The 24046-nt window shown below is 43.6% G+C and overlaps 3 protein-coding genes and 1 long non-coding RNA gene across 4 annotated transcripts in view; 1 reads left to right on the top strand and 3 right to left on the bottom strand.

The window, feature by feature from the left end:
• KIF15 (kinesin family member 15) overlaps positions 1 to 9571 on the bottom strand; it is a 45169-nt gene extending 35598 nt beyond the window's left edge. The window contains exons 1-6 of the mRNA XM_090284957.1: positions 9553 to 9571; positions 6741 to 6783; positions 6052 to 6235; positions 4056 to 4132; positions 3121 to 3158; positions 1126 to 1223 (exon numbers count right to left, since the gene is read on the bottom strand). Of these exons, the coding sequence (XP_090141083.1) occupies positions 1126 to 1223; positions 3121 to 3158; positions 4056 to 4132; positions 6052 to 6235; positions 6741 to 6783; positions 9553 to 9571 (459 nt within the window). The remainder of the gene's footprint in view (positions 1 to 1125; positions 1224 to 3120; positions 3159 to 4055; positions 4133 to 6051; positions 6236 to 6740; positions 6784 to 9552) is intronic.
• A 196-nt stretch (positions 9572 to 9767) lies between these two features.
• On the top strand, positions 9768 to 15850 carry KIAA1143 (KIAA1143 ortholog). Its single transcript, XM_090284606.1, has 3 exons — positions 9768 to 9938; positions 13670 to 13814; positions 14469 to 15850. Exons 1-3 carry the CDS (start codon positions 9831 to 9833, stop codon positions 14678 to 14680), a joined length of 465 nt encoding a protein of 154 aa, XP_090140732.1. The 5' UTR covers positions 9768 to 9830; the 3' UTR covers positions 14681 to 15850.
• Positions 13416 to 23757, bottom strand: LOC150005342 (uncharacterized). Its single transcript, XR_016512439.1, has 3 exons — positions 23679 to 23757; positions 14413 to 14559; positions 13416 to 13759 (listed from the first exon to the last, which is right to left on the bottom strand). It is a non-coding gene; the product is annotated as an uncharacterized LOC150005342 (long non-coding RNA).
• On the bottom strand, positions 18329 to 20361 carry ZNF501 (zinc finger protein 501). Its single transcript, XM_090284605.1, is given in 1 exon segment — positions 18329 to 20361. A coding segment is annotated over 1 exon segment (987 nt). The 5' UTR covers positions 19969 to 20361; the 3' UTR covers positions 18329 to 18981.
• Positions 23758 to 24046: the final 289 nt, after the last annotated feature.

Here is a 24046-nt window from a genome sequence, read left to right as displayed (position 1 = left end):
CACCAGAAAAGATACCTAAATGTCAGTTACAAAAAAAAAAAAAAACCCTAGGTAACTACCCCCGGCCAGTGTGGCTCGGCCGGCTGGGGCATCGTCCTGTAAATCAAAAGCTCATGGGTTCAGCTCCCGGGATGGGCAATTGCATTTTTGTCTGTCTTATGTATTGGACTTCCTCATAAAGTTTTATTTGAAGCAAGTATTAATATACAGTGATCCCTCACTTATCACGGGTATTACATTCTAGACCCACCCGCAATAGGTGAAAATCCACGAAGTAGGAACCTTACATTTTAGTATTTACTGTATACTACCGCAAAACCCCACAATAAAGCAAAAAATCTGTGATAAATAATTAAATATAGTATTTTTTTAAAATCCTGCGATACAGTGAGGCTGCGATAAGTGAACCGTGATATAGAAAGGGACTCCCGTACTTTAAAAGACCCACAATAACTTATTTTTAAAGTCTCTCTACTGAATTTTCAACCACAGAAATGCATGGCACGAAACATTTCCCTGGCATGCAGCGTGTGTGTGTGTGTCTAACTGCAGTGGTTAGGGATAGTTTCCGCAAAGGAATAAAGGTTACATATCAGTCTCCTTAAAACATAGAACACTCATGGCTGCTACGCCTGAAATGCACCCAGCTAAAGAAGCGCAGCTGGGAGAATGGCCCAACCTGGGAGCCAACGAAGAGGGAAGCCCACACCCCCAGGGTGACATAGCCACACCACGCGCGAACAAGGAGACCAGTCAGGTGGTAGCAGGTGTGGCAAAGGAGGTAACGAAGGACCTGTCACTACTGGACTCCAGGAGGATCTGCGGACACCTGCAGCCGGCTCTGGGCTGAGGTAAAGGTAGGTGATGAAGCTTAGTGAGCCTGTTCTCTTCAGTTCAGATTTTCTTTACACTCTCTCTTGCAAAATCTGAAAGCCTGGGAAGCACTACATTCTTCCTTCTTTTAAACCAGCATCTAGATTCGTGGATGATACGTGTTTTGTAGACTAAAAACTTTTAGAAAATATAAACACTAGCCTGTCCACTGTAAAGTACAACCTCCTCCGTGTATCATGACTAACAGCTGACTTCTCAAAATAGAATTGCTTTTTTTTCAGTAAGTTTTACCTTATCTTTTTCGCGATCAATTAAGGAAAACAAATATTCAAAACTTCGTGGGATCACTCCTCTCAGGTTATGAGAAAAATTATCAGATTCAGATGGTCCTAAAAAACATAAAATATATAGCTGTTCATTTTTGTTTGTAGTACACGAGTCCTTCAAAATGGCAACACTGCAAGGCAATTTACACAGAAATAAGATGACACGTTATATAATCAGTTTCCTACCTGTGACGCCAACTAGGTTATTACTGCCTCCACTCTAGTCCCTCCTACAGTCTTTATTCCGCTCAGCTGCCTGAAGTAACCCTTTTCATTACACACTTCATTCTTTAAAAACAAACAAAAACCCCTTCCAATGACTGCACATCACATGCCTAACAAAATCCAAAATCCTCCTCAGGCCCTCCGTGCCCGGCCTCCCTTCCTATGGGCCCCTTATTCTAGAAAACTCCACCCTAGGCCCAGGGTCTTCCTGCTGGTCCTCAAACCCTCTTCCCCATGCTCCCACCGCAGGGCCTGTGCGTTTGCAGTCCCTCTGCCTGGAGGATTCTTCTCCCACCTAGGTCCATGGTTCCTGTTCATTCCACCTTGTAATTCTGTTTAAATGTCACCTCCTGAGAGGCCTTTTCTGACCCACGGACCTCTAACAGCTGCCCCCAGCCCCATGCTCTTTTCCACCTTCTTTGTTTCCTCTTCATAGCAGTTACTGCCTCTGGCATAATGACAGACATTTATTTATTTGCTTGTAACTGCGCATCCCCCCTGAGAATATAAGCCCCACAAGAGCCCAGACATTTCCTTGCATTCGAGGGGTCCGTCAGAGCCTGGAAGAGTTCCTGGCATATTGTAAGTACTCAACTGTTTATTGTTATAACCTCAGATGGGGGAGACCTTTCTTATTACCACTCATATATCGGAAGCTATTTTTTAAAACCCTGAAATTCAGACACATAAAAATAAAAAACTTCAGCATACAAAAAAAACCGTAAGTCAAAAGACAAATGAAAAACCCAGAGAAAAATCTGTAATCTATAGCATAGACAAAGGGCCACATCTATTTTATAAAGAATTCCCACAAATGAATAAAAAAGAAGACAAACTTATTTTTTAAATGAAAAAAGGCCTGAATGGACACTTTACAGAGAGGCTATTCAAATATCTAATAAGCACATGAAAGGTGCTCAGCTGTTAATTACACATTAGGGAAATACAAATAAACACGCAGTGAGAATACTACACACACTCAAGAATAGCTAAAATTTTCAAAACTGATAGTATCAAGTGTGAACAAGAATGTGGAGCACTGTAACTTCTATAGATCACTTTGGAAAACTGTTGGCAGTTTTTCCTAACCTCAGTATACACAGACTATGACCCAGCAATTCCACTCCTAGATATATATCAAACAGAAATGACTTTAAAAGACACATACAAGAAAAATGTTTAAGGCAGCATTATTCATATGATCCAAACTGGAAATAATCCAAACGTCTATCAACAGTAAATTGTGGTATATGCACACAACAGTAGATAGCAATAGAGCATGCAGCAATATAAGGGAACTCTGAAACTTGATGCTGAGACAGAGAAGCCAGACATAGAAGAGTGCCTAAAGTTTCATCTGTAAAAGTTCAAAAACAAGCAAAACTAATGATAGACGTCAGAGTAATACCTACTTCAGGGGATGGGGTGGGTAGGAATCTGGATTAGGGTAGTGGTTATACAGGTATATAAATACACAAATATTCATTAAATACGACTCAAAGAGTGTTAATTGAGCACCTACTTTGTGACAGGCATTGACCTGGGAACACAGCTGCAAACAGGGACTTTGCTATCATGGAATTCACAATCTGACAGAAGCCTGGGAAATATGCCTAATTTTATGAGGTCAATATCATATATGTATAGAAATTATGACTTCCCCCAAAATGTGTTAGATGTTATCATCACAGAAAGAGTAGATTAAGCCAGCAAATGTTATCTTTAATTTACTTACCCATCATAGTAAATGTTTTCCCTGAGCCAGTCTGTCCACTGTAAAAAGAATGTGTTATATATTATTTTTACATGTGAGATTTGTAAGGGTACCCTCCTACTTTAATTTTCCCCACAAAGCTGATTTTCTTTCTCACAACTATCAACTGAATCTAAAAAACTAAACCAAACTAAGCAAACAAACAGAACAGGGACAGAACCATAGATATGGAGATCATTTGGAAGTTTGTCAGCAGGAAGGGGGAAGTGGGGAGAGGGAAGGGGGAGAAATGGGGAAAAGCATAATCGATTGGTATAAAATACACAGGGAGATGTTAAGAATAGTATAGGAAATGGAGAAGCCAAAGAACTTATATGCATGACCCATGGACATGGACTAAGGACGGGGATTGCTGGAAGGAAGGGGTGCTGGGCAGAGGGGGACAAGAGGGGAAAAAATTGGGACAACTGTAATAACATAATCAATAAAAGACACTTTAAAAAATAAAAAAAGAAAAAAATACAAATTATATTTCTATTTATGGAACAATACTAAAATTCACCTTGTATAAATGCCAAGGTTGTCTCAATGCTCTCTGGACCTCCAGCTTATATTCCAACATTAACTCTCTAGCAATATTTTAAGGCTTGCCAGCATTTAGAAAGTCAGGATCATCACTCCAATATTCTAATATTTGTAGCAAATTTATGTATAATAACTAAAAACAGGAAGCGACCAAGACGTTCTTTAGCGGGAAAATGGATAAGCAAACTGTGATACATCCATACAATAAAATACAATTCAGGGGAAAAAAAAATAGAAGTTTACTATTAATGCATTCAACAACATAGATGAACCCTAAATGCATTTTACTGAGAAGAAAAATGTCAACTCCAAAAGGCCACGGAAAGCCCCTGTCATTGTGACTTTGGAAAAGGACATACTCAGCAACTTACTAGGCGAAGATGGTGCCATTATAACCACTCATGCAGGATTCCACAATGCCTTTGGCCACAGTTGAGAACACGGACTCCTGCAAATGTAAGCACCAAATAAGTTAACATTTCATAAAAATAAAAACATTTTTCCAAACCTACATTCCAAAATAAACAATAAAAGTTGTGTGCTTAGATTTTTTTAACATTTGTGATAACATGAAAATTCTATCCACTATAGAAAAAAGGCTAAAACATATAAAATGACAAAACTTGAAATATATTCATGTCCACTAATCTTCTATACAATTACAGATTTAAAGCTCACATCTAAACATTATATAGAATTTTGTTTAGCACATTACATGTAAATATACTTGTATTAGCATAAAATATAGGCCGATATGCACTTCAGTGCTTTTCTCACAAGCTCGTACTAATAAATATCTCATTTTTACATCTAGGTAGATGCAGTCATATTAATGATGCATGAACATCTACATGTGCACTGTCCAGGACAGTGGCCATGAGCTGCATGTGGCCATCGAGCACCTGAAATGTAGCTGCTCCAACTTGAGATGTGTTGTAAGTGTAACATACACACCAGATTTGAAAGGCTTAGCATGGAAAAAAAAAGGAAAATACCTCATTAATAACTTATTTTATGTTGATTACATGTTGAAAGGATATTTTGGCAATGCTGAGTTAAATAAGATACAGAATTAAAAATAATTTTACCTGTTTCTTTTTTACATTTTTTAATGTGGCTACTAGAGTATTTTAAATTATAGATGTGGCTCACTTTATATTTTCATTGCCCAGCCATGCCCTAGATGAAAAAAAAGAAAAACCCCTAAAAGTCTAAATGTCTCACTAAAATCATCCATGTGTCTAGGGAATAATCAAGAGCTGTGATGTCCAGTAGAGCAGCCATGAGTTATATGTGACTATTTAAATTTAAATTAATTAAAATTCAACAACACTTAAAAGTTAGGTCTTCAGATGTACTAGCCACATTTCAAGTGTTCAACAGCCACATGTGGCTGGTACATCTGAGAAACTGAATTTTAAATTTTATTTAATCTTTAGCCATCTGTGGCTAGAGGCTACTGTAATGGATAGCACAAATACAGAACGTTGCCATCACTCCAGAAAGTTCTACTGGATAGTGCTGACTTGATCGTAAATAAATCGTCCTTAATTAGAAAAGCAGTTATTGACATCACAGTAATTTTAACTCTGTCACTCTCTGTCTCTGTTGTGTGTGTCCTCCCCAAAATGCATATGCCGACACCCTAATCCCCAATGTGACGGTGTTTGGAGATGGGCCTTTGAGAGGTGATTAGGTCTCCCTCTCTCCCTTACGCTCCCATTCTCCCCCTGCCCCTCCGTCTTTCCACCAGCGATGACAGCGAGAAAGCAGGTGTCTACAAGCCAGGAAGCAAGTCCTCACCTGACCCTGGATCTACTGGCCTTCATATCTTGGATTTCCCAAACTCCAGGAACTGTGAAAAATCACTTTTTTGTTTGGGCCACCCAGTCTGCGATACTTCTGTTACAGCTGCCAGTGCTAAGACACTCTCCTTAAACTAGGCAGTTCACTGTGCTTAGCAGTCACCCGGGAGGCTCTGAAAAGTGTACCTTAGCTGACTACCATCACTGGATGGACAGGAACAGTAATGCAGCCTTGTCATTCTGGTTTATGAAAAAAGAAAAGTCATTTAATAAAATTAAATTAGCCCTGGCTGGGTAGCTCAGTTGGTTAGAGCACTGCCCTGCTACACCAAGGTTCTGGGTTCAATCTTTTGTCAGAGCACATACAAGAAGCGACCAGTGAATGCAACAATAAATCAATGTTTTAAAAACAAACAAAAAATTAAATTTAAAATATTTATGGAATGTTTGAGCTTCCTCCTCTGAGAGCCATCAAACTAAACAGACCAGAAACAAAATCCTCACAAATAACAGAATCTTCCACGTTCCAAATGGAAAGTTAAGTGTCCCGGATTATCCTCACCTGTGTAGCGTCCATGCCAGCAACATGATCGAAGGTGAAGGTCCTGGGCTCGGGGTTCGAGTGCAGCCGGAGCGTCGTGGGAGACAGCACAGACAAGCACGAGCTCTGCTCCCCGTCGGCTGACCCCGAACCCTCTGCAGGTGGACGAATCCGCACAAAAACTTTGATGGCATCACCTTCATTACTGAAGACAAAAAATGCGGCCGCTGAGTTCACTGGAGAAAACTAAAACAGGATCTGGGGCCCGTATTTCCTGTAATGTTTCTATACTCAGTTTCCCCAGCCAAGCCCCAGATTTACCCCATTTACATTTACCTCTTATAAGAGTCCCACACGCCCCACACCCTTGACTCATTTGCTTCAGGTCATCCCCACAAGCCTTTATTTGAAATCAACTCAAAGGGAGTTGATTGCAAGGAACTCCAAGCACTGCTTGTCCCTAATTTCCTTCCAAAAGCAATAACCAAATGAGTCACCCAAGGGAGAATCCTGTACTGATCCCACCTTTTAGCCTGGAAGGGGAAGAGGGCTGGGGGTGGGGAGATGGGATGCTTCCAGGTAGCCAAGGTCCGAGCTTTATCCTGAAGCAAGCACCTCTTGTCTCAAGTACCCCTTACTAGGCTAAATGGTGATTTTAGGAAAACTACATCCCTAATTATTTTGGTCTCATTAATAAAATTTTTCCTTACCTTGGCTGGTTAGACTGACAATTTGTCACGCTGCGTAACTCAGCTAGGAAAAAAAGATAAGCTGTCATTAAAGGTATTTAGAAGTGCAGTATGAAAACCCCATTTTGATCAAGCCTGCTCTTCAGTTGCTGACAGGCCTTCTCAGCCTCCTCAGCTCCCTGACCTCTTGAAAGCACGTGCTTCCGGACCCTGGCTTTGATCCTCCTCCAGTGACACCCTCTCCATTGGTGATGACATTCAGTCTTACATTTTTGTTTTTGTTTTGAAAGATTTTATTTATTTATTTTTAGAGAGGGAAGGGGAGGGAGAAAGAGAGGGAGACAAACATCAATGTGTGAGTGATACATCAATCAATCGAGAGGTTGCGTCTCACGCGCCTCCAACTGGGGACCTGGCCTGGAACTCAATCGTGTGCCCTGACTGGGAGTTGAACTGGCAACCATTTGGTTCACAGGCCGGTGCTCATTCCACTGAGCCACACCAGCCAGAGCCAGTCTCATGGTTTCAAATGCTGTACATATAGTGATGATCCGCAAATTTAAGCCTTCTCCTGGAACCACACCTTATCGCCTGCTTGATATCTCCAGTCCGATGTCCAACAGGCAATGTCTCAAGTTTAAATGTGTCCAAAGCTGAGCTCCCGATCACCCCACCCCGCCATGCTTCCCCACCTCAATTAATGACCACTGCATCTCTCCAATTCCTCAGGCCAAAAGCTGTCACTTCTAACCACTTCCTTCTCATATTCATATCCAATGTGTTTGCCCATCTTCAAAATACATCCAGAATCCTACAACTTCTTGTCAAAGCCACTGCCGTGACTACCGGGCAGTCAAGCCAGCAATGTCCCTTACCTGAGTGATTACAATAGTCTGCCTGCTTTTCTCACTCCCTCATCCCCCAACTCCCACCTATTCTCAACCCAGCAGGCTGTATGACTCTGTTAAAAAAAAAAAAAAAAAAAAAAAAAGCCAGAGATCAATGCCTCGCATGACAGTGTGAGAAACTCCACTGACCCAGTGCCCAGTAGAACTAGTTCGATGAATCAATAAATAAAATATAAAAACCACATAAAGCCTCTAGAAATGGCCCTAAGGGCAAAGCGCAAATGAAGAAAAATCAAGTCAAGAAAAAATGTGAAAAACTCCGTAAGACGAAAGTCTGTGCTACTTGAACCAAGACCACTCCCTCCCTCCCAGCTCAGTGAATTGGAGATTCCATTCCAGACTGAACAGCCCAGAGCAACCACAAAAAAAAAAAAAAAAAAAAAAAAGGCAGTAAAAGAGGAATAGAGGACCGACCATAAAAGACACGAGACACACAGAACACGAAAAGTAAAATAGCAGCTGTAAATACGACATCATGTGAAGAGGCTGTCACACTGCATGAGAAAACATGCTCCAACTGTGTCACCGACAGGAAGCACACTTTAGATTCAAAGATCTAAACCGATTGAAAGTAAGAAGATGAAAAAAGATCTCTCAGGCACCCAGCAACCACAAGAGAGCTGGGGTGGCTCTACTGGTCTTGGACAAAACAGACATTAAAATAGCAACTAAAAAGTTACTAGGGAGAACGAGGGGCATTTTTAATGATAAAAGGGTTCATTCTCCAGGCAAATAATACAAACAGAAACATACAGTCACCAAATAACAGGGTGCCCAAGTACATGAAACAAAATCTGACACAAGCGAAAGGAGAAATCGCTCAAAAACAACGAGCGGAGCCGTCACCACGCCACTCGGAGTCACGAGGAGAAGCGGAGAGAAAGCAGGTTCGTTGTTGTAATTTCGCGCCAGGGGAGGACGGGGAGGGCGGGCGGTAAAGCCGCAGGTTCGGCGTCTGGGGAGGGCAAGATCAGGGCCGAGAGGCGCACAGAGAGCGCCCCTGATCGGACGAGTACCGCCCTGGGCACGCGCACGACATTTCCGTCAGCCTAACATTATTCCAAAATGAGATGTTTACTAGAAGAAGAAAAAGCAGAGCAGAATTCCAACCGACAGCTAGGAACATCAAAGTCGGAAGGCTCAGAAACCGAAAGTGCACAATGTCTTCGATCTTCTTAGGCTTCTCATCACATTTAACACCACTCACCAGGCGCTATCGGGGCAGCTGGAAACCAGCTTTAAAAAACTAGACCTTTTAAACGTCTTGTAAGAGGTGGGGCGTGCAGGACAGAGGAACAGTAAAGGACCAAGAAATTCGTGGAAATCAAAGGGTTTATCGAAAGTAAGAACGGCAGCGGTCCTCTCTATGGCCGACGGGAGAAACTGGAGGGGTCTCCTTGGGGAGAAAAGAGGGATTTTGAGAACATAAACACTTCATCGAAGGGTCTGCAGCGGGCCCTCCAAGGAACACGGGCACGTTCTCGCCTTCAGGAAGCTGCGCGACGTGGACACGCGCAGGACGAGGCGAGAGCCAGGGCCGACCCTCGGGCAAGGGTACCGAGCGCGGCTGCCCGGGTCGGGGCCCGGGAAGAGGCCCGCTCCGAACGGGAGCGGCGGGGAGGAAGAGCATGCCCCGCTCCCGGAGGGCCCCGTCTCCGCCTCACTGCTCAGCGCGCGGGGCTAGCACTGTCCCGGGTCGCAGCGTGCGCCCCACGCCCCGAGGGAAGGGAAGAAAGCTGTTCCGTCAGCCTTTCAGGGACAAAGAGATACCAAACGCCCCCAGCCGCTCAACTGGCTCCCGCCTCTCACGCCTACGGGGAGCCCAGCTGAGAGCCCAGCGGGAGGCAAAGGGCGGCCATTCTTTCATCGCTGTATTTGGGGACGGGGGCGGGGACGGAGCCATGAAGCCGGGGTTCCATACTTACTTCTGGAGCCGGGCGCCATGGCGCCCTCACCCCCGGATTCCGAGGCCAACGCAGCGAAGCCCTCACCTCCAGACCCGCTGCAAGCCGGGATTCCGCTCGCTCAAGATGGCCGCGAGTTTGAATTTGGCGCCCTGTTAAGACGTTGACGCAAGCTCTGAGGCCGCCATGTTGCCCGACCGTACGCCAGGAGGCGGGCCCTACGTGACGTCATGAGTAGGCACCGCCCCTTCTGCGCCATCGGGAGGCGACGCGGGGAGCCAGTGTACCCCTGAGCCACCATGAGCAAACGGAACCAGGTGTCTTACGTGCGGCCAGCCGAGCCGGCGTTCCTGGCCCGCTTCAAGGAACGTGTCGGCTACAGGGAGGGGCCCACCGTAGAGACCAAGGTGAGCCCGGGCCAGTCGCGGCGCCGGAACGCGGCCCGCCCCGCCACTTCCGGCATCTGCTTAGCCTTGGAGGCCGGGTACTGGCAGGTCACTCCGCTCGCCCGCGCCCGGCCCTCGATCCGAGTGGGCCTCGGACCCCAGGCTGGTCGACGACTACAGCCTCTTGTGCCCAGAAAACGCTATCGTTTTCAGAGTGCTGCTCGGTTCCCGAAAATGCCTTGACGCAGGTAAAGCCTCGTCCCTGGTAGATGATTAAGAAAGGTCACTTTGCTGTCTCCTTTCTCACTCGCTTATTCCAAAACCCATAGTTACAGGGTGGATGGTAGTGCCGTCCCGTTTACAGGTAACTGAGGCCACTTGAAATGACCTGATGTTGTAGGCCTTGAATCTGGAACATTTTTGGAGCAACGCCCTGGACTTATTCCTATGCTTTGTTCTTACATTCAAAAAAAAAAGAAAAGAAAAGATAACAAAAGCCACATCTGAGTAGTTTAGTATTGGAATCAGTGGGAGTCAACTTGTGAGCCCTCCCAGGCTTCAGTCCTCACTGGTTCACACCAAAACCTGCCCTACCTGCTAGGAAGAGACCATCATGCTCAGGTGAATGTGTGGAGAATTTATTTATTTAGCACTTTGTGTCTAGCACTTGCACTAAGACCACTTAGAGCTTAGAAAAGGGGACAGACTGACTTAAGTGAAAATACTCAGGTAAGGCTCTGAAAGGACAAAGAGACGGGCCCTCCAGATGCCATATTCTTCAACACCCTCTTGCCTGCCTCAACTCTGCCTTCAGAGATCACTGCCTCTGTGAAGCTTTTTGAGGCTCCTCCAGTTATTCCTCCATATCATCTGTAATAATTCATATCGTTTTGCATTGCAGTTACTTGCTCTCCCGTGTTAGTATCTTAATTCCTCTGTTTTTTCCCCACCACCTAGCACAGCGCCTGGCATAAAATAGTGGGTGACAACTTACATTGGTTAGATGACTATGCTTGTCCCCAGGCAAGGCTTCACGGAGAAGAGGATATTTAGGTTGGATCTTGAGCATGACTGGGTCAGCAGGTAGGGACGGAAGGAACCGCATGGGGGAAGGTGTAGAGATGGTGAGAAATGGAATGTAGTAGAGGTGATTGAGGGTCTGATGGAGGGGAGGCGAGCTGGACTCTCATGTAGGCAACAAGGAGCCGTTTCTGGTTAGGGATAACATGATCGGGGCGTGGCTGAGTCCCAGGACCAAAAGCGGGGACCACGACAAAAGAGGAGGTTTGAGAAAAGGGGCGTGGATTCAGCAACGCGCAAAGTATGAAACCTAAGTTTATAGTTCGCTTGAAGTCCTAGTGATGGTCATGGGTTCAGTTAACACCTTAATGATTATAGTTTGGAATGTTGTCTTAGGAGAACTGTGGAAGGAAAGCTTTCAATCAGTACCAGTGATTTAGGCTTATTTAATCAACACTTTTCCTTAAAGAGAGAACCCATGTTCCTCTGTTTGTGAAACCAACTTTATTCTTAATTGGTTTGGCAATGTAATCATCATGCTAGTGATCTTAACAAAAGGAAAGTAGTTTGTTATAACTAAACAAGTTCTAAATCATCTTAGTCACCTTCTTGAGAGTTAATTCAGGAGCAGCTTTGAACAATCCTCAAGGGCTGCTGCCACTGACCCTGTTTCTCTTGTTTCCCAGCCGGTTGTATAAACAGAAGCTCGGAATTAACGATTCTCTGTCTCAGCGTAATGAACAGCAGGAAGGACTTTATTTCACTTACCCGTTTCCTAGGCTAAAAGTATTATGTTAACTCCCTACTTGTTTGTGGTCATCTATCGGAAACTTCCAGAGACATACAGGCAGAACTCATGAATAATTAGTGAACGGGCATCGTTAAGGAGAACGCACTTGTCAGGCGACGGAGCAGACATGGGGTGTAGACAACAGGTGAGGGTGCCAGCGGGTCCGGGACCCCGTTTTTCATCCTGTTGGTCATTCACGGATAGATCAACAGCTGCTTCCTGTTCCTGCTGCTTGCCAGGCTCTGTGCCTTGGGATACAGACAGCGCGCCTAGCGGGGACAGAAGCATGGGCAGCACAGTGTGGTGCACGCTACCTGGGAGAGCTGTGCCCCGTGGGAGGAAGAAGAGGCGAGATCTGGGAAGCGCTTCTGAAGGACCTGGGTCTAGGGAGGCAGCGTGAGTAGGGGCAGGGGCAGGGGGGTTCCTCTTTCGGGAGAGGGTAGGCGTAGGAGCTCCTATGTTCATGGATCTGCAGTACCCAGAGCTGGCTGGAGCTCAGAGGCCAGGAGCACCGTGGAGAAGAGCACTGTAGTGACAGGGCGAGGCCAGAGCCAGTGCGGCTTTGTTGTCCTGTTTAGGGGACAGGGAAGGCTCAGAGGTGTGGGCTAACAAGCTGTTTGAGTAATGTGTGATTGTGCGAGACTTTCAGCCCAGCAGTTCCACTCCCATGGACTTATCTGATGTGTAAGTTGCCAAAGTGAACAAAAACATGTTAAAAATTTTTATCATAGTGGAAAAAAACTAGAAACAAGCACAATTTTTTATTTACAAGGTACTGGTCAAACTGTGATGGGACCATGTATATAATTAAGTACTAGGCAGTGATTTCTAAAAATAGATCCTTCTATAGGTATTATATAAAGATATTTTTTGAGTAAAAAGTTGGTGAGGTTTTTATGGTACCTGACATATTTATTTATTTTTTCAAAGACTTTATTTAATTTTAGAGAGAGAGGAAGGGAGGAAGAAAGGGAGAGAAACATCAATGTGCAAGAGATACATCGTTCAGTTGCCTCTCTCATGCCCCAAACTGGGGACCTGGCCTGCAAGCCAGGCATGTGCCCTGATTGGGAATCAAACCAGCAACCTTTCGGTTCACATGCAGGCGCTCAATCCACTGAGCCACACCAGCCAGGATGGTATCTGACATATTTTAAAAATCTGAATACCATCTGTTATGTGTATATAGTGAGTACGTGGTTTCTGTTATGTTATTGCTTATACTTTATGTTTGGCAAATTTCATAATTTAAAAAGAAAAGAAAGCCCATCAACCCTAGCTGCAAACCGAAAGGTCGCCTGTTCGATTCGTGATTGATGATTCTCTCACACATCATGTTTCTTTCCTCTCTCCCTCCCTTCCCCTCTCTCTAAAAAATGAAAAAATAAAATCTTAAAAAGAAAGCACATCATATAGTAGTATGTACAGTATGTACAGTAGCCTGTTTGTACATAGTGTTTTACATACCTCCATATTTTTATACACGTAGAAAATGGCTGATAGGTTACCTCTAAACAAGCTGAGTACCTTCTACTTGCTGCTTTCTGTACTTGGTGGCGTTTATTTTTGGCACAGTTTGAAACGAGGTGGCAGTGCAAAGGGCTGGCGAAGAGCAGAGAGGAGTGATGTGGTTCAGCCCTGCCCTGAGTCGGCCGGGAACCCGGCAGGTGTGAAGCAGAGGGCCCCTGACACTGGGACTGACTGCAGCTGGGGTCCTGCCGACACGGAGAGAGTCCCACCGGATAGGCCCCCAGGTAGCTGGCAGCCAGACCTCCTCCCTGCTTGCCAGGTTAGGCCCTTCAGTTACCTGAAAATTCACTGCCAGACATTGAGTCAATAAAGTTGCCTTTCCCACTTCGGGAATCCCAGTTTCTCGCAGAGGCAGTGGTTGTGTTCAGTCCAGGGTCAGCACCCTACAAGTCATGCCTGTGTTGTCCCCTAGAGAATCCAGCCTCAGCTCCCAGATGAAGATGGTGATCACAGTGACAAAGAGGACGAGCAGCCTCAAGTGGTGGTTTTGAAAAAGGGAGACCTGTCAGCGGAAGAAGTCATGAAAATTAAAGCAGAAATAAAGGCTGCCAAAGCAGGTACGTCTGAAAGCAGTCTGGTTTTTCCAGCAAGTTAAGGAGCCTGGAGTATGCAGTTATTGCATTTAATACTGTGGCATGGTGGAAGGAGGCGGCCCTGGGGTCAGACTTGAGCTTTAACGCTTCACTGATGTGTGACGTTGACCAAGGTCTTTCCCCTCTCAGCCTTGGTTACCTCATCAGTAAAATGGGGACAGTAATCATGCCTGCCTTATTGGGTTGTTATGAGGATTAAAGGTGAATTTAAGTAAAAACATTGTTCTTAAAAAACAAACAAACAGGTGGTTAGGTTCACAAACTAGTCAACAAAGATCTATGTAATTAGTGCCTGAAGTGTGGAATGCTATGCAGTACATTTTTCGTTATTTGTAACTATTTATTACATTGCTTTAGGGGAAAATGGAGTTACAAACCGTTACTTTTCAAAATAGTTTAAAGTACAGCCTGATTGTAATTAATGAAGAAGGCAGTATCAGGGAACATGTCAGGGACTGCATGCCTGGTTGCTTATCGCTGATGGCAGTAGAAAAGACCAAACTGAGGTGACTCAAGGATTTCCCTAAGTAACAGTGTAAGATCTGCTTGCCATGTGACTCACAGATAAAGGCAAAATAGTGAGGAGGAAAAAAGTTCTTGAACTTTTTTTTGCTTCAGATGAAGAACCGGCTTCAGCTGATGGAAGAATCATGTTTCGAAAACCAGTCAAGCGCTCCCCAGATGAAAAATACTCCGGTTTAACAGCGAGCTCAAAAAAGAAAAAGACAAATGAAGATGAAATGAATAAGCAGGACTCTGTTAAAAAGAACACACAAAAGCAAATAAAAAACAGCAGCCTCCTTTCTTTTGACAATGAAGATGAAAATTAATAAGTATAAATATTTTGGACTTAGTCTTTAGGAGTATATGGGGTGTTTTATACAATAATATCTTTTTCCTATTATAAAGATAATACAGGTGCATTATAGAAAATTCAGAAAATACAAAAATTTTTGTAACATAAAATCTATCCATCTATCAATACTCCTTTGACCTGAAATGCTAACTCTGTAGACATTAACTAGTACAGTATTAACACTTTGTTAATTCACATGTGGGGTGTGTATGTATGTAAATTATATTTTTTAACAAAATTGAGATGTGTTGTGTCTGCTCTCTATCCTTCTCACTTGACCTTATATTTTGAGTGTTTTTCCAGGTTAGTAAAATTCAAACACCTGACATCAGTAGCTACATTAATTTAATTTTGTAATTAAACAGATCCCTCACTGTATCTTTCTCATCTCACTTTGGGTGGGAGAGACAATAATGTGTGTAGTTAAGAATCCCTCCTTACCTCCTGCTAAGGGGTAGCCACGGAAGAGTTCTAGCAAGTTAGATACACAAGTGGGCCTTGTACAGGGAAGGACCTAATACAAATGACCTTGATACAAATTAGGACCTAAGGTATAACATGCTGACTATGGTCGCTAAAACTAAAAAAAGAAAGATACAAGTGGAAGTCCGCTTAATAAAGCTACTAGGTTTTTTGATACAAAGGAACAGATTTGGCAAGCATGAACCTTTGTCCAGTTTTATTGAGAAACAGACATAAATCACCGTAAGTTTAAGGCCTACAGCATAATGGTTTGATTTAATTTGTTGTGAAAAGCATTTGAATATCTTTAAAACTTTTGATGCTTTCTTTCAAATTGCTTTCTAAAGAGGTTCTGACCATTTTATTGATTTACCATCTGCAAGAGCCCACTTTGCCTCATCCATGGTAACAGTGCACCAGCCATGGGCTGGAACCTGTCTTCATTTTTGTCAATTTGACCTATTGAAAATGGTGTTTACTAGTTACATTTAATCGACATTTTCTTTGATTGACCAGGGAGGCTAAACTTTCATATTTAACAGACCATTTTGTATTTCTTTGTCCAATTAATTTTTGTTGATTTCCCATTAGTATAGTCATATTTTTCTAATTTGTAAATTATGTAATCTATCAGCCTTTTCTGTTGTTGGCCTCTGTATCAGATAAAGAATCACTTGTATTATCTTGTCTTTGTTTTTATTTTTTAATTTTAAACTTTGTTTCCTCTGGAATTTGGTACCTTTTTCTTGAATAATTAATTATTCTAGAGCCTCATCTGTTTTCTCACTTACTTGAAGGGACATCTGAATGAGAGATTTCTCTACTTTCGGGGGCAGGGAAAGTGGGGAGGCACAGAAAAGTCAGAGCCTCTAAAGATCCTGCGTAAGATCCTAATAATTTTCCTCATTGCTGCAGGTCAGCCAAACCTCTCACCAGCCACCCCAGCAGGAACTACGAATTTCTGAATATCCATATCATGAATATGGTGCCACATCCATCTTTACCCCATTTTAAGACCTAGTGTAAAGAATACTCGAGTGATTCGTGAGTGGGCTAGGGAGCCCTGGAATTGTCTCTAAATTATATAGCCTAGGCATGAAGCCATTCTGCAATACTGTCCTTAATGTGCATTCCCTTGTCATATGAGCCAAGTATTTTCCTTATCTGGGTCATTGCTATATCTGCTTGTACCAACATCACTGTTTTAATTACTGCACATTTCAATGTCTATCTGGAGGTGGGAATCTTAGGGCAGGGACTTGGATTTATTTACCACTGTATCCTCAGTACCCAGAACAATACCTAGCACATTAAGAGGATTATATAGTTCAAATGAATGAGAGTGTTTCTCTAATGTGTGGTTTTATAAAAAAAAAGTTTTATCTACTTTTAGAGAGAAGGGAAGGAGAGAAATGTCAATGTGCATTTGCCTCTCACGTGCTCCCAACTGGGAACCTGGCCTGCAACCCAGCCCCGTGTCCTGACTGGGAATTGAACTGGTGACCCTTTGGTTCACAGGCCAGCGCTCACCCACTGAGCCACACCATCCAGGGCTGTTTTGTTTTTTAATCGACCAATGGTTCTTAAAGGTATGGATCCTGGACTGCTGGCATCAGCACACTTTGGGAACTTAAAAATGCAAATTCTCAGGCCTTGCCTAGTGAATCAGAAACTGTTGGGTTACGACCCAGAATTCTCTATAACAAGCCTGCCAGATGGTTCTGATGGTCACTCAAATTTGAGAAAGGCTGATGAAGCCTATTATATTAGAACTGCAATAAGTGAAATTTAAAAAGTTAAGTAATATAAGGCCATTTAAAAGATCTTACTTTTTAAAAACATTTTAATAATTGACTTTTAGAGAGGAAGGGCAAGAGAGACAGATCGATTTGTTGTTCCACTCCTTTATGTGTATGTGCCGTGACTGGGGACCAAACCCACAACCTTGGCACATCGGGACAATGCTCTAACCAACTGAGCTATTCAGCCAGAGCAAAAGGTCTTAAATCTTGAAATTTATCATACTGATTATTTACCACAGGTGATATTTCTAACAACAAGTGTAAGAGTTATCAGCCAGGAAGCACATCTTGTGATGAAAGACCAAGATATGGCGGCCTGTGAGATCTGCTGAGCAGCCTTAAGAAAACTGCTTCACCTTCTGTAAACGGCAGAATCTATTGTGCTGAGAAAGATGAATGAGTTTGGGGCCAAAAAAGAGCGCCTAGTCCTCTTCCGTTGTGAACTCCCCCACTGCTTCTCAGGAATGGAGCATATGAGCAAGGGCAGGCAGGCAGGCCAATCATGTGACTCCCAGGTGGAGGCAGGGATAGTAAAAAGAGGAGCCTGGAACGTCTTGCGCCCAAAAGTGAGAACGCGTTCAGAGAATAACGGGAGTGTGTCAAAAGGACAGATGTGCAGGGGAAGGGATAGGTCTTTACAGTAGAACGCTAATTACCGACGGCCAAATCTGGGACAATTTGAACAACAACAAAAACACTAGTAGTAGATTGCAACTCATATAAGAAAAGTTCTTATGGATATAAATCAACTATTAAATAAGTGAGGGAAAAGGAGGAACGATGAAAATGGAAAAATCACCATTTGGCAAATTCCACAGCAGTAAGTTGCAGTGGGCTGGGACGCAGCCTCCAGGGATAGGTCCTACTCCCTACAACCTGTGGTGGTTATCTTTCATGGTAGATTTTGCAGATGTGATTAAATTAAAGCTCTTGAGATAAAGAGATAAAACTAGATTATCTAAAAGCCATCAGGCAGAGGGAGATGAGCCACAGAGAAGGAAATGTGAAGACAGGCAGAGGCTGGAATGATGTGGCTACAAGCCAAAGAATGCTGGCAGCCACCAGAAGCTGGAAGGAACAAGGGACATACTCTCCTGAAGTCTTCAGGGTACAGCCCTGCCGATACCCTGACTTCAGCCTAAGCAACTTGGCTTCCAGAACTCAGAGGATGCATTTCTGTTCTTCTAAGCCACCAACCTTGTGCTAATTTGTTACAACAGCCATAGGAAACTAATACATAAGTGATATTGGACGGACTCATCAAAAAATGTCAAAATGAGTAGCCAAAAATATTGAAAAGCAGAATACTTACAATCTCAAACTATCTCCTTAAGATATTACAAAAGAAGAACCAGTAGCTTTACAGTGGAGAAACCAGAGAGACCACCTTATCTAAATGGTCAAAGGTACCATTACCGGTGGTAAGTCATACTGACGTCGCGACCTGCTGATGCACTGAGAAGGGCACATCACTTCCAAAGCCCAAGATCCTTCTAGTCCCTTCCTGATGCCCTTTTCAAGGATGGGCTTATCAAGGGCACCACATGTCCAGTACTGGAGAGGCCAACATCCTAGGATGTGGCAATGGCCCAGGAATATCAACAATGTGAGAGAGAATACATTGAGAACCAAAAAAACTAGTGCTGAATTTTGCTTGTTTTTAATGGCCACATTTATAAAATTTTGGAACATCTATAACTCAACCAATTAGGTGGCAATTGTTATGTACAGCTCAATTTATTCTCAAGACAACTCTAGCAAGTATCATTATTCTTTGGGGACAGGGGTTGGGGAAACCAAGGCTCAGAGGGGCTAAGGTCACATACCTAGGAAGTGGCAGAGATGGCATCAAACTCAAGACTATCTAGTACTGAGTCTGTTTTCTTAACTGCCTCTTGTTCAACATACAAAACATTCATCCCAACTGTGGATTGAGTCTTAAAACTTTTAAGAATTTAGGGGAAAATGGAGTGTTCACACAAGTCGTCCCACACTGACTATACCCCAAGTTTTATTCTCCAACATGAAGCTTCTGATGGCGAACAAGAGCTGAACGGTGCCTAAAGGATTTCCCACATTGAACACATTCATGAGGTCTTTCTCCAGTGTGGATTCTGTAATGCTCACTGAGGTGTGCTTGCTTGCGAAAAGGTTTTCCACACACACTACCCTTAAAAAGTTTCTCTCCAGTGTGAGTTCTCTCGTGTTCAACAAGGGCAGGGTTCTGAGTGAAGGCTTTCCCACATTTATCACAAGTGCAGGGCCTCTCTCCCGAATGAATTCTCCGATGCTGCAGAAGGCGTGTGCTCTGATTAAAGGCCTTCCCACACTCATTACACGCATACGGTTTGTCTCCAGAGTGACTCCTCTGATGGCACATAAGGCATATGCTCTGACTGAAGACTCTGCCACATTCCTGACACTGATAGGGTCTCTCTCCAGTGTGGATCCGCAAGTGTTTAATAAGGGAGGGGCTCTGACAAAAGGCTCTGCCACACTCATTGCACTGACAGGGTTTCTCTCCAGTGTGAATTCTCAGATGCTGGACAAGAATTGCTTTTGTTTGAAAGGCTTTCTCACATTCATTACACTTATAAGGCTTCTCTCCCGCATGAGTCCTCAGATGTTGAGTAAGATTTCACTGTTACCGGAAACAAGTTCCACATTCACTGCACACACAGGGCTTCTCTCCTGTGTGGATCCTCTGATGCTGAGTAAGAGGGGATCTCTGAGTAAAGGACTTTCCACACTCACTACACTTTGAAGGGTTCTTCTGCATGCTAAGTCTCTGGTGTTTCCTCTGCAGTAGAATCTGGCAAGAATTCATGCTACTTGTAACACAGTGCAGGGGTATCTGCCCAATAGGTCCAGGTTTAGACGCAACTTTCTCAAATTCATGATAAGTTACAAGGTCCTTTCTCAAAGATGATACCGTTAGAATAACACCGTTCTCCTGGGAAAGGGCTGTGTGGATGTTTGCACGTGTTCTCTCAACCATTGCTGCAGGATTTGCCCTCCTATTCTCTGTTCCACGTGCTTCTTTAATTTCTCCAACTGTGAACCCTGATGCCCAGGTTCCCTGCCTCTCCGCATCTTCTCTAAGTCATTTAACACTGCCATCCAGGCTGGTCTTGTCGGCTGAAAAGAAATTCACAAAGGAAAATACCCTCTGTGCAGAACAGGCACCTACATGTGGAGTCTTGATTTTTATCCCCCTTTCAATAATAGAGAAAGGAGATCACAATGATCTGGGGAAAAGATCAGAAGAGGTAATAGGGAGAAAGAGGTTAAGTTAGTGATAGGTCTTGGGAAACCTGTAAACTTCCCTATAGTGATTGATTCCCATACAGGGAAACTGCATGGGAATCAAATCATTGTCATCAGAACACTCTTTGGGAAACACAGAATTAAAGCGAGGTTGAAATACTTAGATAATCCTAATGGCATCAAACTTTGAGACCCTGGTGCCCTGAATAAAGGCACATGAAATCAGAGTGGATATTCAGGTACCGCACACCAAAGCAACCTCTTCCTGGGATGCGCTGGAAACACTGACACATTCTTATTCTGAGGCTGCTGTTCATTTTCATTTTCTAATTACATTACACATAAATATATCCTCACTTAAAAATATTTAAGGTCCTGGCTGCTGTGGCTCAGTGGATTGAGCATCGGCCTACGAGCCAAGTGTCACTGGTTCGATTCCCAATCAGAGCACATGACTAGGTTGCATGTCAGGTCCCCAATTGGGGGCGCGGGTGAGAGGCAACCACACAGTGATGTTTCTCTCCCTCTCTTTCTCCTTTCCCCTCTCTAAAAATAAAATAAACAACTTATTTTTTTAAAAGTTCTCAGTTTCAAGGTTTAAAAAAATAATTTAGACAATAGGATGTATATGGGATAAAATAGTAATTTTTATAACTGTAATTACCCCGCCCTATCCAAACAAACCCATTTCCTTCCCAGAGATGTATCAAGTTTGGAGTTTATTTTTTGAACCTTTTTTCCTACATATTTTCAACACACACATAGCACTTGATTCTCTACATGAATAAAACCATTCTATAGGTGCTGCTATGTAATTTGCCCTTTTTCACTAGTAATGTGTCTTAAGATCATTTCATGTTAGTACATACGGATCTACTGGGCTGAGAATCATCTGGTACACACTGGTGTATCTGCACAAATTGTTTACAGTCAGAGTGGATCTGATTGGGCAGTCCTGTCCCACACTGGTTCTTATATATTGACTGTTTTGCCTGAACTTATCTATCTGCTCTATAAACTTCAAGTATGGACACATAAAAATAAACTCCAAGTAATTTAAACAGGTAAACATAAAACCAAAACTCTAACCACACTTTTATTTCCTTTATTTTTATTGTCCTAAAATAAAGATTTTTTTAAATACAAAGTATGCATGCTTATTCTAGAAAAGTCACTCTAATAATGAAATTACTGCCCTGGCCAGCATGGCTCAGTTGGTTGGGTGTTGTCCTGCAAAGCAAAAGGTCACTAGTTTGATTCCTGGTCAGGGAACATGCCCGGGTATGGGTCTGGTCCCCGGTAGGGGTACATGTGAGAGGCAACTAATCTATGTTTCTCCCTCTCTCCCTATCTCTCTAAACACATAAAAGCTTTTAAAAATAAATAATAATAAAATAAAACAAATTACTTGAAACCCTACCAACGAAAATAAGTTGGTATTTTGAAGAACTTCCTCCATAAACAATACGTAGTAGACACATGTACATATTAGACTGAATTCCTCAGAATATAAACAGTCATGATCTTCACAATTCCAACAATCTAAAAATGCAGTCCACTCAGTCCTATTCTTCCCAAGTTTCACAGATACCCAGGCTCCGCATTGCTCTCTGATGGCCAATAACAATGGCGGTTGTGACTACTTAGGCTCTTGTTCCAAACAGGGCTACGAGTCCACTGCATATTCTCTAAAACAATCACCTTTCAATGGGCCTTGCAATAACTTACTATCAGTCTCCCTGATCTGACCACTACATCGCTAAGGCATACTTAGCAGTTCAGTGAGCGGCTTCCAGGTGTCCCACCCAATAAGTGCAGAGGGGGGAAGCTGGTTTTGCTCCAGTTTAAGAACACGTGATAAACTACTAGCGCACTCTGGTCTGTCCTCTAACTGCTCCACAGCCTTCTTCCACACTGGGTCACCCTCCGTCTGATTTGAATAAGATGGTCTTATTTCTGGGTGGTTCTGTTTCCAGTCTGAAGGGCCTACAGCTACAGAGGTCACTGGTGGACCCTACAGCAGGTCTGCCACCGCTGCTGAATGAGCATCCCCGTAACAACCCGTCCTCAGCTCTAGTTTGAGTTCACTTACCCAGAGACAAGCTGTTAGGAACGTAAGTGACACTGGTTTGTCCCCTGGGGACTCTTCTCTTAAGAGAAGGAATCTGAGGCTTAGAGGGAGAGCACCCATGAATTGTCAGCCTACTTCATACTCTGGATTCAGGAGAACCCAGGAATATTCCATTCCTAAGCAAATGACTACATTTTTTATGATTTTCTTTTTTTTTCCAGCGAGGGGAAAGGAGGGAGAAAGAGAGGGAGAGAAAGAAAAGTCAATGTGTGAAAGAAACACAGGTCGGTAGCCTTTTGCATGCCAACCAGGGATCTGGCCTGCAACCCAGGCATGTGCCCCGACCAGGAATCGAACAGGCAACCTTTTGGTTCACAGGCCTGTGCTCAATCCACTGAGCCACACCAGCCAGGGCCCAAATGTCTATTCTAAGTCTGAATAAAAGAATAACATTGTTCTAGAAGATTATCATGAAGGACAAAAAAGTCAGTTAGTAGGTAGACTTCAGAGAGATGTGACAAAGCACAAAGAGAGAGGGCAGGTGTTCCTAAGGACTAAGCACCCTTGGGTGAAACTTCTTCCACAGGAGATGGCGGTGGAGCCCAAAGTGCCCCCCGCCCCCCGCCTGCCCCAATCTAGTAGAGAAGCCAGAGAAGCCACTGACTTCAAAAGGCAAAGACTGTAGGGCCACAGCAGAGGGCAGTGAGACAAGCCGCAGACTGAGTCAAGAGCTCTGGATTCTAGTCTCTGCCACTACCTGTTCAATGGCTTGAAGCAAGTCACTCAATTTCAACTGACTTTTTTCTTATCTGTGAAAATAAATTGAAAAACTAGATACCTAAAGTTTCTTCTAGTACCAACACTGTGATTCTTTGATTCTAAAAAGGAGATGGAAAAAGAGCAAAAACCTCAAATTGAAACCTTCCAGTTCATCTTTGATTGACGCTGGATATTCCATTATTTTATTTGAAAGGTACAAACTGAGTAGCTATGTGTCAAGCAATGAGATCACCCTTTTTTTCTCTTTTGTTCTTCTATTACAGTTGTTCCATTTCCCCCCATTGTTCCCCCCACCCAGCCCACCCCCTCTCCCACAGTCAGTCCCCACCCCGCTGTCCATGTCCACGGGTCATTTGTACTAGTTCCTTAACTAGACCCTTCCCCTTCTTACCTCCCTTCCCCCCTCCCCTCTGGAGATCACCTCTTTTGAGAACGGCCTGAGTTAACCATAGGGAAAGTCCCCAGCAGTTATTTTCCCACACTCAGAGCTGGAGGGATTTCAGCAAAATAAGACTACCTCTGTGTAAAGCAGAAACCCCAAAAGGGCCCTGACTGGTGTGGCTCAGTGGACTGAGTGCCCGCCTGCACACCAAAAGGCTGCTGGTTCGATTCCCAGCTGGGGCGAGCAAGAGGCAACCGGTTGATGTTTCTCTTGCACATCGATGTTTCTCTCCTGTTTCTCCTTCCTTTTCCCCCTCTCTACAAATAAATAAATAAATAAATAAAGTATTTAAAAAATAAAACTACTGAGAGCTTAAAAAAAAAAACAACTCCAGAAAGGACAAGGGCAGTCTGCTGGAAGATGTTGAGGACCCCTCCTAAGAGCAAAGGTTTTAAGAAGCCCTCTCTCTGAATAGAAAGGAGCCCCGTATCCAAAGGCCTGGATTCGGTTTCCAGTCTGATTCAGCCCGACCCTCCGGCTCCTCTTCCCAGATACTGCACACACTACTTCCAAACT

The sequence above is a fragment of the Furipterus horrens genome, unplaced genomic scaffold (assembly GCF_987537825.1).
Source record: "Furipterus horrens unplaced genomic scaffold, mFurHor1.1.pri manual_scaffold_7, whole genome shotgun sequence".
Classification (NCBI taxonomy): domain Eukaryota; kingdom Metazoa; phylum Chordata; class Mammalia; order Chiroptera; family Furipteridae; genus Furipterus; species Furipterus horrens.
The sequence above is the reverse complement of the archived record's forward strand: the minus strand, read 5'-3'. Positions and strand labels throughout refer to the sequence as shown.

Excerpts from the sequence above, each read along its gene's own strand:
- KIAA1143 (XM_090284606.1), top strand. The coding sequence starts at position 9,831 with ATGAGCAAACGGAACCAGGTGTCTTACGTGCGGCCAGCCGAGCCGGCG. Across the intron at positions 9,939-13,669 it reads GGCCCACCGTAGAGACCAAG|AGAATCCAGCCTCAGCTCCC; the intron begins GTGAGCCCGGGC and ends GTTGTCCCCTAG. Across the intron at positions 13,815-14,468 it reads AATAAAGGCTGCCAAAGCAG|ATGAAGAACCGGCTTCAGCT; the intron begins GTACGTCTGAAA and ends TTTTTGCTTCAG.